This window comes from Mustela nigripes, chromosome 13 (genome assembly GCF_022355385.1).
Source record: "Mustela nigripes isolate SB6536 chromosome 13, MUSNIG.SB6536, whole genome shotgun sequence".
Classification (NCBI taxonomy): domain Eukaryota; kingdom Metazoa; phylum Chordata; class Mammalia; order Carnivora; family Mustelidae; genus Mustela; species Mustela nigripes.
The window spans coordinates 2,183,881-2,195,077 of NC_081569.1; the positions used below are offsets into that span (position 1 = coordinate 2,183,881).

The 11,197-nt window shown below is 57.5% G+C and overlaps 1 protein-coding gene across 7 annotated transcripts in view; it reads left to right on the forward strand.

The window, feature by feature from the left end:
* IL16 (interleukin 16) overlaps positions 1 to 11,197 on the forward strand; it is a 105,165-nt gene that overhangs the window by 77,692 nt on the left and 16,276 nt on the right. For all 7 annotated transcript variants that reach the window (XR_009398969.1, XM_059371444.1, XM_059371443.1 and 4 more), the window contains exons 10-13: positions 321 to 453; positions 4,275 to 4,362; positions 6,319 to 6,797; positions 10,240 to 10,390. Coding sequence is in view for 6 of the 7 variants with exons in the window: in XM_059371444.1 (XP_059227427.1) it covers positions 321 to 453; positions 4,275 to 4,362; positions 6,319 to 6,797; positions 10,240 to 10,390 (851 nt within the window). In the remaining variant the exon portion in view is untranslated. The remainder of the gene's footprint in view (positions 1 to 320; positions 454 to 4,274; positions 4,363 to 6,318; positions 6,798 to 10,239; positions 10,391 to 11,197) is intronic.

Consider the following 11,197-nt stretch of genomic DNA (forward strand, 5'->3'; position numbering starts at 1 on the left):
CCTACGCCCTCAGTCTCCGTCAGGCAGAGTTTAACGGGGGAAAAGGAGGAGGAAGGCTACGGACAAACTTCTGCTCACGGTGTCCCACGCGGGGCATGACAGGTGCCCCCCACCGTGGCTGCGCAGTGAGGGGGCGAGTTGTGAACGGCTCTGGTCTGTCCTGCTCTGAGGCTCCGTTGGGTGGCGAAGGAGCTCTTCTTGTTGGTGGAGTTTTTAGGTCTCATCGAACAGCCCAGCTCGGAGTGGGGCTCCCGGGAAGGGGGCGTCTGAATGCCACGCTGGTTGGCCTGCTGACCGCGGCCCCGTGTGTGCCTTCACAGGTGCGGTGACGAGATCGTGGAAATCAATGACTCCCCCGTGCACTGCATGACACTCAACGAGGTCTACGCGGTCCTGAGTCGCTGCAGTCCCGGGCCGGTCCCCATCATCGTCAGCCGACACCCAGATCCGCAGGTAACATCCGCCGGGACATCGTCCCCACCGAGGCTCCCTCTTCCAGGATTCAGCTTCGAACAAGACATAGACAAAAGCAGGTGATGCTGGTTGGGTTTGGACTTAAATTTCCAAGAACCTGCTCCGAGTGTGATAACATGTGTCCGTAGCAGGGCTCCACCGGCAGAGTCCTAGACAGCAGGGGCAACCGGCGTGAGCTTAGGGGGAGGCTTGAGGTTGGGTTGCAAGCTCACGGGCAAGAGACTATAGACAGGGCATCTCTCAGACAGCTCACCCGCACGTCTTGCAGGGACCTGCTGCGTGACAGTCCAGCTCAGAGCAGACAAAGCTGGACACGTCCTAGCGCCCAGTCCTGCCCTCTGGAAGCTCGGGGTCTTGCTAGAAACATTGACGCTGGGATGATTGCAGCACAAAGGGCAGAGTATGCTGGGGACGGAGGGAGACAGAAAGGAAGGCTGGCAGAGCAAGAAGCACCAGGAGATCGCTGGCTCTGGGCGAGGAGCTTGGAGGGGGTCCTTCCTGGAAGGGGGGACACAAAGTTCTTTGGCAGAGCATGTAGGGACCTGTCACAGGGGAGTGGCGGGTTCTCGTGCAGCTGGGATGTGGGGACTGAGTGGAGAGGCCCAGGGTCCAGGTCGGCATGGCCCCGGAGCGACACGGTGGTGGGCTTCCCTCGGGGTGCTCGGTTCACACTGTGTTCTGTGGGGGTGAGGAGCTGCGGGGCGACGGGAGCTGTGGGAGGAATATGTCACATTTTGTCTTTTAACCACTGATGGTGCCGTGGAGGACAGGGTGGGGGACGGGGTGGGGGAAGTCAGTGTCGCTAACAGGGTGGGGGACGGGGCAGGCGACAGGGTGCGGGATGGGGCGGGGGACAGTGGGGGACGGGGTGGGGTGGGTGCAGCCGGGAGTCTGGAAGAGGAAGGAAACAGACGGCGAGAGCCTGACGACACAGTAGATGTGAGCAGAGGATGGAGGAGGGGGTGTGAGGACAACTCGGGGAGAACTGGTCCAGCTGTTGGCTGATTAGCCTGGGGCAGGGGGCTCTCTGCTGACGGGGGTGTTTTCAGGTCGGAAGACTGAGCTATGACAACCGCACCCACAGTACGGAGAAGACAAGGAGGAGGAAGGGGGCTTGGGAGGGAGGAAATGGTCTCACGAGGCATAAAGAGATTGAGGTGCCATGGGGTGCCCAGGAGATGGTCAGATCCAATGGCTGATGCGTGGGGTCAAGTCCGGAGTGAGCCTCTGGGGCGGAGGCTGTGGGCACCGGTGAGGTTCTCCAGGAGCCTGGTGGGTCCCCATCTCTACTCACGGAATCTTTGTAGGTACCGGGCGTATTTGCCGAAAGACGTGACGTGCACGGGTGCATTTAGTTGTTGAAACACCCTCTGAAGTCAGTGTAATTCTCCCTTCCAAGCCACAGGGGAGGTAACCAAGGGACTTGGCTCCTGGTGGAGCTACCATGTGAGGAGCTCCGCTTTAAAGCCTGTCTCTTGACAGCAGACTGCAAACTCCCCATGGAAACAGGGCAGAGACGGGATCATGGACCAGATCCAGACGCTCCTTGGGTCATGGGGTTCAGACCCCAGGTCCGTTCCTCTGGGGAGCGCTGCGTGGTGAGGACCCGAGGCAAAAGCAGACTTCCTAGGAAGGCCAGCAAGGGATTCATCTAAACCTCCGGAGGCAGAAGAAAAGAGAGCCGCTCAGTGTGTCTTGCTGTGCTGGGGCACCACGGGGAGAGGACAGTGGCCTAGGACTCGGGTGTGGGACCACAGCTGGGGACCCTGGCCTCGTGGCTCTTGGTTCTAGCCAGAGGGGTGGGACATGCACACAGAGAGGCCACGAGGGATGAGGGCTATGGGGGCGAGGGTTCAGGGTTCCAGTGGCCCGGAAAACCGAGCCAGGTCTTGAAAGGACAGCCAGGGGGTGGGGCAAAGGCAGCGCAGGGAGGCAGGTCCTATGTGCTCACCTGGCTCTGTCCAGCTCAGCTCCTCACTCTTGGTGACTCCTGGGACATCCCAGCACCTCTCATTCCTCAATTCTGGAATCGGGGAAGCGTTCTGGACCCGACAGGATGGCTGCTTATTCTAACTCCCTGCATTGAGAATTGACCGTTTCCCGGGCATTGTGTCCAGCGCGTTGAATGATTTGTTATTATTTTTTTTATCGTGGTAAAACACATCCAACATAAACTCACCATCCTCACCATTTTAAGCGTATGGTTTGGTGGCATGAAGGACCTTCTCCACTTCGGCACCAGCGCCGCCATCCGTCTCTGTATCTCTTTTCACCTCGTAAAGCTGCAGCTCTGGTTCACGAAACAGCTTGCTGTCCTCTCTCCCTCCGGCCCCTGGAAACCCGCATTCTTCTGTCTGTCCCTGTGCTTCTGACGACCTCGGGTATTTCAAAGAAGTGGAATCATACAGGACTTGTCCTTTTGTGACTGAATTATTTCACTTTGTAAATGTCTCCAAATTTCATCCACGTGGTAGCAGGTGTCAGCCTTTCCTTCCTCGTGGAGGCTGCTCGATATTCCATTGTGTGCACTGTAGTTTATCTGCTCATCTATCAACGGGCGCTCGGGCTGCTTCACCTTTTAGCTATCGTGAATAATGCTGTTATCTGAGTCCTTGCTTTCTGTCGTCTTTGGGTTATGTGTCCAGAAGAGAAATTGCTAGACCATGGATAATTCTATTTTTAATTTTTTGAGGAACTGCCACAGTGTTTTCCACAGCAGTGGCACTCACGTCCTTACCTACACGTGTTGTTTCCTGTTTTTTGATAGCACTCATGTTATGGTGTGAGGCGGTACCTCATTATGGTTTTGATTTGCATTTCCCCAATGATGAGTGATATTGAATACCTTTTCATGTACTCACCAGCCATTTCTATGTCTTCTTTGGAGAAAAGTCTATTCAAGTCCTGTGCTCCTTTTTAAATTGGGCTGTTTGATTTTGTTGTTGTTGTTGAATTGTAGGGGTCCTTTATGTATTCTGGATCATAATCCCTTAGAAGATATATGAATATTTTCTCCCATTCCATAAGTTGCCTTTCACTTGGTTGATTGTATCTTTAACACACAGATCTTAAGGTTGACATAGTCAGATTTACCTATTTTTATTGTTGTTGCCTGTACTTTTGGTGTCGAATGGTTTATTTTTTAAAAAACCCTCTGACCTCAATGGGAAATAGGTTGTATTATTACCTTACAGAAGAAGAACTTGAGGCTTGGGAGGCTAAGTGGTTTTCTAAGAGTCTATGACTAGAAAGTGGAGGAACTAGGACTTGAATATAAGTCTGTTTGGCTCCAAAAGTCATACTCTCAACTATAATTCTAAGGTGATTAGTGACCTGTGACAGTAAAATGATGTTGGTAACGATGATGATGATGGTGATAATGATGACGATGGTGATGGTGATGATGACAATGATGGTGACGGTGCTGATGGTGATGGTGATGGGGATGATGAGGACAGTGATAATGATGCCGGTGGTGATAAAGATGATGACGATGATGGGGATGATGATGACAATGATGATGGTGACGATGATGGTGATGGTGATGATGGTGATAGTGATGACGATGGTGATGGGGATGTTGACAATGATGGAGATGGTGATGATGGTGCTAATGGTGATGACGATGGTGATGAAGATGATACAATGGTGGGGATGATGATGATGACCATGATGATGATGACGATGGTGATGATGAAGATGACGATCACAACATTGACAACGACAATGATGACAAGAATGACAAAGCCCGATGCGCACATTTCTGCTGTTTTCCTTGAGTAAGTGACTCGTATTTCCAGGTGTCTGAACTGCAACTCAAGGAAGCTGTGGCCCAGGCTGTGGAGAACGTCAAGTTTGGAAAGGAGAGGCATCAGTGGAGTCTGGAAGGTAAGGGAGACAGCAAGCTCTGATTGAACATCTTGCCCTTCTTAGATAGCTTAGGGCTTCGCCATTCACTCACCTTCTACCCCAGCGATGTAACAGTGACCACAGACAAGCATGACTCGTGGACAAAGGCTGAAGGCTAGCTGCCCACCAGCTAAGCCAGACTCACATTTTCACTTTGTTTGGGAAGCACGGGATGACAGAAGCATCTGAATTTGATTTTTTTTCAATGGGGAGGCAGGTTCCCAGCCTCTGGAGTCCACAGTGTCCCCTGTTATCTGACACCAAGCTGCCCATAATCACTCTGTGTGGTGCACAGAGCATCTGGACAGGACCGGGTTAGATGAGTCCAGTGCCTGGGCTGCTAGGCTCTAATTGCTCAGTGCTCAACCATGGAGCAAACGGTAGAACTACATGCAAATTATCAACAAGAAGGCTCATCTCTCTGCAAATGATCCAAGAAATGAAGGCTCACAAAATCTTATTTCAACTCTGTTCTACTATCTTTACCCACTCGACATGCATTTATGCTCAGGAAAATCTAGCCGAGAAGCTCACCAACGTTTTGACAGCGGTTCCCTCCAGCTGGTAGGACTGCTGCTGAATTTTCACTTTCATTTCTTCCTTTTTGTGGCTGAATTTTTTTTCTAAGGAGGGTGCGCTATTTTACGGCCAGGATAAAGCAAAAAGAAAATTTTTTTCTTGAAAGAGGATTCGAGCTGTGAGCTTGGATGATTGTGATTTTCTCCTAAAGTTTAGGATTCTCTTCCTTGGGGCTCTCCTAGCTCTCCTGGCTTTCCAGAATGAGCAGGAATTTGAGCAAAAGGCTGGGTTTCAGCCTGCTCCCACTCCTTGGAGCACTGACTCGAGGAAAGAAACACCTGGAACAGTTTGTCGCTAGAGGAAGGTTGTGTGGATGGTCCCTGGTGCTGAGAATGGGTGTGTTGAGGGGATGACCCAGGAAGAAAGGCTGGATGGGAGGGAAGTGAAAGGGAGGCTGTGGCTAAGAAACTGTGGTTTTGGGTCTTGATTTGCGCTCAGCTGGAAGAAATGGTAGTCTCGGGGCACTGGGTGGCTCAGTGGGGTAAGCCTCTGCCTTCATCTCGGGTCATGATCTCAAGGTCCTGGGATGGAGCTCCCTCAGCAGGGAGCCTGTTTCCCCTTCTCTCTTGGCCTGCCTCTCTGCCTGCTTGTGATCTCTCTCTCTGTCTCTGTCAAATAGATAAATAAAATCTTAAAAAAAAAAAAAAAAGAGAAATGGTAGCCTCTTGGGACAAGTCTCTATACACATTCACAGGTGTTTTCTCTTTGTCATACGGAGCCCTGAAACCACCCCCATGGCCCTGGGGTTATTGTCCCCATTTAGCAGATGAGAAAATGGGGTGTTGCTGGCTGGGTTCTCCCAGAAGTCAACTCTGAGACCATGTTTGGCAGGATGTGACCTTGGAGGAGTCCCAGGGGTCAGAGCCCATGGAGAAGAGGGGAGCAGGGGCTGGGCAGAGGGAGTTGGGCAGCTAAGCCTCACGTCCGATGTCTGGCTGGCAGGAGCGTCCCGCCTTCACAGCTCATCTCCCTCAGTCACTGGAAACGAGCAGCCTCCTGGGTGAGAGACTCCCTGTGGGCAGTCCCTGGAGAGGCCGACAGCGGCAGGTGCCCGCCACCAGTGCTCCCCACGGGTGGGACAGCACACCCTCCCTTGACGAGTAAGTCGGGGATGCACCTCCGTCTCCATCGCATGGAGACTCAGAAAGGTCGCGTGATGTTCCCAGGTGGAAGTCGTACAGCTCGACCCAGGACAGACCGACACCTCCTGGGCTCCAGATCCAAAGGGACCTCAGATGAGCAGCAGACAGTCTGGGGGGTGCAGTGGGCAACCCAGGGCCATTGGGAGCACGGGGGCCAAGGTTCTGTGTGCCCTCCAAGCTCAGCTGTAGGGGGTCCCCTGTGCTCCCACGGCAGGCGTCAAGAGGCTGGAGAGTAGCTGGCACGGGCGGCCGACCTTGGAGAAGGAGAGAGAGAAGAACTCAGCACCCCCACATCGCAGGGCTCAGAAGGTCATGATCCGCTCCAGCAGCGACAGCAGCTACATGTCCGGGTCCCCCGGGGGGAGTCCCATTAGCGGCTGCGAGCAGCAGCCTTCTGACCTGGAAGTCCCCACCCACAGCCCCAGCCTGTCCCAGGGGCAGGAGCCGGGGACGCTTCCCACGGCTCCTTCCAGGCCGCCCCAGGAGAGCCCACCCCTCCCTGGGACGCAGGACAGCCACCCGCCCCTGAAGCTGAAGAAGTCCTTCGAGATTTTGGTGAGAAAGCCCACGACCTCCAAGCCCAAGCCTCCGCCCAGAAAATACTTCAAAAGTGACAGTGACCCTCAGAAGAGTCTGGTAGAGAGAGAGGACGCCGTCGGCCCTTCTGGGCACACTGTGCCCCCGTGTGGCCAGGTAAGAGAGGGGTCTGGCGGGCCGAATGTCCTCCTGAGCTCCAGAGCCAGGGTCGTGGTTTTGTTGCTGTTAGTTTGGTGTTCGTCGTGTGCACAGTTGTTCCTGACCGCGGGTGCAGCCTTCGCCCTGGGGGAGGGGCTCCGGCTCCCTCAGCACGAGCTCCGGGCTGACTGCTGAGTCCGAGCTGGGTGGCCCGGAACCCAAGCCCCACGCCCGCTGAGGGGCTGCGGGAACCCTTCTAGAACACGCGGGGGTCTCTGGCTGCTTTCACGGGGCTCATTCGTCAGGCTTGCACCGACGGAGCCCCAGCAGAGCTCCCGGAAGGCCCTGGGGGAGGCGCTGGCTGGGGGCTTCTGAGCGGAGCTCGTTCCCCGCTTTGAGAGGGGGTTGGTCCGAGCGATGGCGAGACCCCGGCTCCTGGGGCTTTGCCAGCTCCTCTCGCCGACTCTCACTTCCTTCTGGGTGGAGTTTGGGGGGAACCAGAGTTCTCTGAACCTCAGTTTCCCTTCCTGGTCCCCGGGGCTCGCCGGTGGCTCCCTGCTCGGTATGTGGACCCACGAGGCTGAAGCCCAGCCCCGTCTCAGGCGCACAAGGGTTCGCGGCTGGGATGGTCCCTCCCGCAAGTCTGTGCACGACCTCTGCGCCCCTCCCCCGCTGCCCGGGCCGCCCCCCAGAGGAAAGCCCCCGAGGCCAGCCAGGCTGCACAGTGCGGACGTCTTCATGCCATGCAGGCGTCGCCCCTGTTCGGCCCCATCCTGCTGGGGGCGAGGGGCCTGGTCATGGAGACGCAGCCGAGCTCCAGCTCCCTCTGCCAGCGGCCCGGCCACCTTTCCCACCCTGGACCCCTGCAGCGGCCGTGGCCACACAGGTGGCAGGGGGGGCCCCGGGAAATCCCCCGACCGCCTGCCATCCGGGTTGACCATGCAGGAGGGGAGGAGGCCAGAGCGGTGGGGGGGGAAGCCGGGCGGGGGGGGGGGCTGTGAGCAGGAGGGGTGGTGGCGGAGGAGGAAGCAGGTGGGGGGAGAGAAGCAGGTCCTGCAGAGCAAGGCCGGATGTGGCGGCTTCGCTGGGCTTGTCACGGTGGGTCTCTTCCCCGCCCCCGGCTTGAAGCAAATGTTGCTCTTTTCCTGTGGGTCTGGAAGGGCAAGTGAGGAGCCGGCAGGCCTGGAAGCCGGGCTTTTGGCTTCATTCCCGGAGACTTCGAGAAGGAGGAGGTCTGCGGGGCCTCCTCAGCCAGGTTCCTTGCTCAGCAAGGCCCTAGAGGCAGGTGTCCCCAGGGAGAAGCGGGGTTTCTGCAGGAAGATCCCGCCGCGGTTTGGGGCGCTTCCTCTGAGCAGCCTTCCCTGAGCGGGGGTCCGCGGGGGTCCGCGGGGGTCCGCGGGGGTCCGCTGTCCGGCCTCCCCACCCCTGCCCGCAGCTGCCTTTCTCTGTCCCTGGGCTCAGTCCCGCGTGGCCGGCAGGCCCCTCTCAGCAGCACAGGCCGCAGGACCTACTTTTTCTGGGAGTGGGAGTCGCAGAGAAAGGACAAAACCAAGAAGTAAAGCTGGACCTGCCTCCTCGAGTCCCCTCGACCATTCCTGGGGACTCCCACCGGATGGGTCTCTGCTGGGCCTCTCCTTCCCTCTCCCCCCCCCCCCCCAGCCCCTCTGCAGCCTTTCTCTCCGGGGTCAGCCCCGAAGCTTTCCCAACCTGAGACCCACGGGAACTTCAGACCCACAACCGAAACGACCCCGGGGATAGTTCCTTCAGCCAAAGACCAGTTCGTTCCCTTCTAGAAAATCAGCTGCGACCATCCCTCGGGCGGAAGCACACTGTCTGGCCTGTAAGCCCACGCGTCTGCCTGTCTCCTTCCCCCTCTCTCCCTCACTCGCTGAGCTCTGTGCTAGGGAAGGAGCTCCAAGTAGCTTCCAGAAAAATTTGAGTCAACTTGGATTTATTTCGAGGGCTAATTAAGGGAAAAAAAAAAACCCCTAATAATAGCAGGTGTGTTAACGAAACAGCAAAATACATTCATGTCTGTTCCGAGAGGCAACGTTGCTTTGACTAGTGGTCAGGTCAGCCTGTAAGACGGCCAGCAATCCATGGATGAGACAGATGTCCCCACACGGAGCTCCCGGTTGAGCCAAGTTGAATCCCAGCCCCCTGTCATTTTCTCTGTGTGATGAGGGTCTCAGACACCCCTGGACTAGTGTTTCAAGCTCCAAATACCACGGCCAAGTCTTACTTCTTCAAAGGACTAGTTCAAGGAGCCCAGTGATTCCTAGGTTGGTTGGTCTCCCTGTGTTTCCAAACGCTCTCCCCAAGCTAAGGTCTCTGACGGGGACCTTGGGTGGGGACGAGGCTCTGTGAACACATTTCTAGCTTCGGGAGCCCTCTGTCAAGGAATGCTGATTGCCAACAGAGATGTTCACTTCGGGCCACAGACATCTGCCATTTCCGTGTTAGTCGCAAATGATGCATTTATTGCCCCTTTTTTTCCTTCCTCTGCGGAGGAAGCCTGCAGCGTTGTCAGCCAGCCAGCCCTCACACCACCTGCCTCTGGACTGAGTGGACACGGGGCCACCACGGCGCCGTGAAGTGTTGCACCTGTAGACGAACCCACACGGGGGGGGGGGTCCCTGTAATAATGCCACCCTACTCCTTCTTCTTGCCTGGGCTGGCGTCATGCTTGTCCCTCTCACTGTGTCCTGCTCACTCCTTTTCTGCCTCTCTGCCTGGGACATTCTCACTCTTTGCTCAAGAACCAGACAGAAAACATCTCTCTAGGAAGCTTCGTTCACCTGTCCGCTTCCTCAGGGCCCCGGCGGCCTCTGGTGTGTGCTGTGGGATTGCAAACCCCAGGCCAGCTGGAGACGGGTGCTTGGGGCTGGTCCGGCTGGTCCAAGCCCGTAAGGAAGGAGCCTAAGACTGCATCCCGGGTTTGGTGGGGAGAAACACGCCTGCCAGGGACTGACCTGGCCATGGTAGGTGCGGAGAGGGCCGCTGGGACGCAGGTCCTGAGGGCCTGGTGTCCTCGAAGCACGCTTGTGACGGAGAGCCGTGCGGGAAGTGACGGACACGCATATGGCTCCGAGTGTCCAAACCTTACGTTCATTAAGACCAGGAGCCTGCTGTTCCCCCCTTCCCAGGCCAGAGCTTCACCTGGAGGCAGCTACCGTCCACACCCAGAGCTCCTGGTCCCCGTCTCATTGCACCCAGGGACTTTACGCCTGGCCAGGAGGAGCTCTGTGCAGGACGCGGGCTCCCTGGAAGCCGTGGGGCACCCTGGGCCTCTGGGGAGTGGACAGCCCTTGGGAGGAAGGGGCCAGCGTACAGGGCTGCCGGAGAGCCCATCGGGGGAGCAGTGGGGCGCGGGCTCTCTGGTGCCAGCCTGCGTGTGCCCGGCCTCTCACTGCAGCAGGCCACCGTTTTCACGTGGTCTCCCTTCCTGTTTACACCACAGGAAGCCAGAGAGCGGCTGCCACTGACGCTGCCGCAGGAAGACACAGCAGGGAGAGTCCCCTGCGCCCCTGCCTGCTGCCCGGGGCCTGAGGCCGGCCCGCCCACGGCACCCTCCTCGGAGGCAGAGCTGGGGAGGAGAGGAGGCAGCCCAGGTAGGCTCTCAGCTCCGGCTTCCCAAAGGCAGGAAGGACCTTTTGGGTTAAGGTCCAGGACCGGGGCAAGGACGTGTGTTGGCGCCGGGGATGGAGGCTGTGCCCAACGGGGCAGCTGGACACAGGCTGATGAACGGGCAGGACCCCTGAGGTGCCCGGGGGGGGCAGGACCCCATGGTCCAACCGGCGATGCCGCAGAGGGGCTCAGTCAGGACAGTCAGCTGCGGGACGGAGCGGGACGCCCTCTCGCAAGTGGTGTCCTATGGGCCTCCAGCTGAGGCAGCAGCCTGGAGGGCTCTGTGACCGGGAGGGTGGCCATGCCCCCGGCTGGGTGTGGGGTCAGGGCATAGGACTCGGGGTCGGGAGGACCCCTGTGGGACCCCTGGCTCTGACCCCTCAGGTCACCTCCTTTGCTCTCCTGAGCCTCTGTCGCTCACTAGTGGGGTGTGGAAAGTCACATGTCACCCCAACCTGTGTTGAATGCTGGCCCTCTGGGGCTTGGGCTAGGTGCCGAGAGAGGGAGGGACCGTGGGACAGAGAACGCACAAACCCGTTTGGGCCGTCGAGGTGCTCCCAGCGGTGGCTGCAAACTGCACGCCTGTTGGAGAAACGCTCCGTGGAGAGCACAGGAGCGGCTCCCGGAGGGTCGGGAGTGGGTTACACCTGGCTCATGTCTCCTGAGCAGGTCGGGAGTGGGTTACACCTGGCTTATCTCTCCTGAGCAGGTTGGGAGTGGGTTACACCTGGCTCATGTCTCCTGAGCAGGTTGGGAGTGGGTTACACCTGGCTCATGTCTCCTGAGCAGGT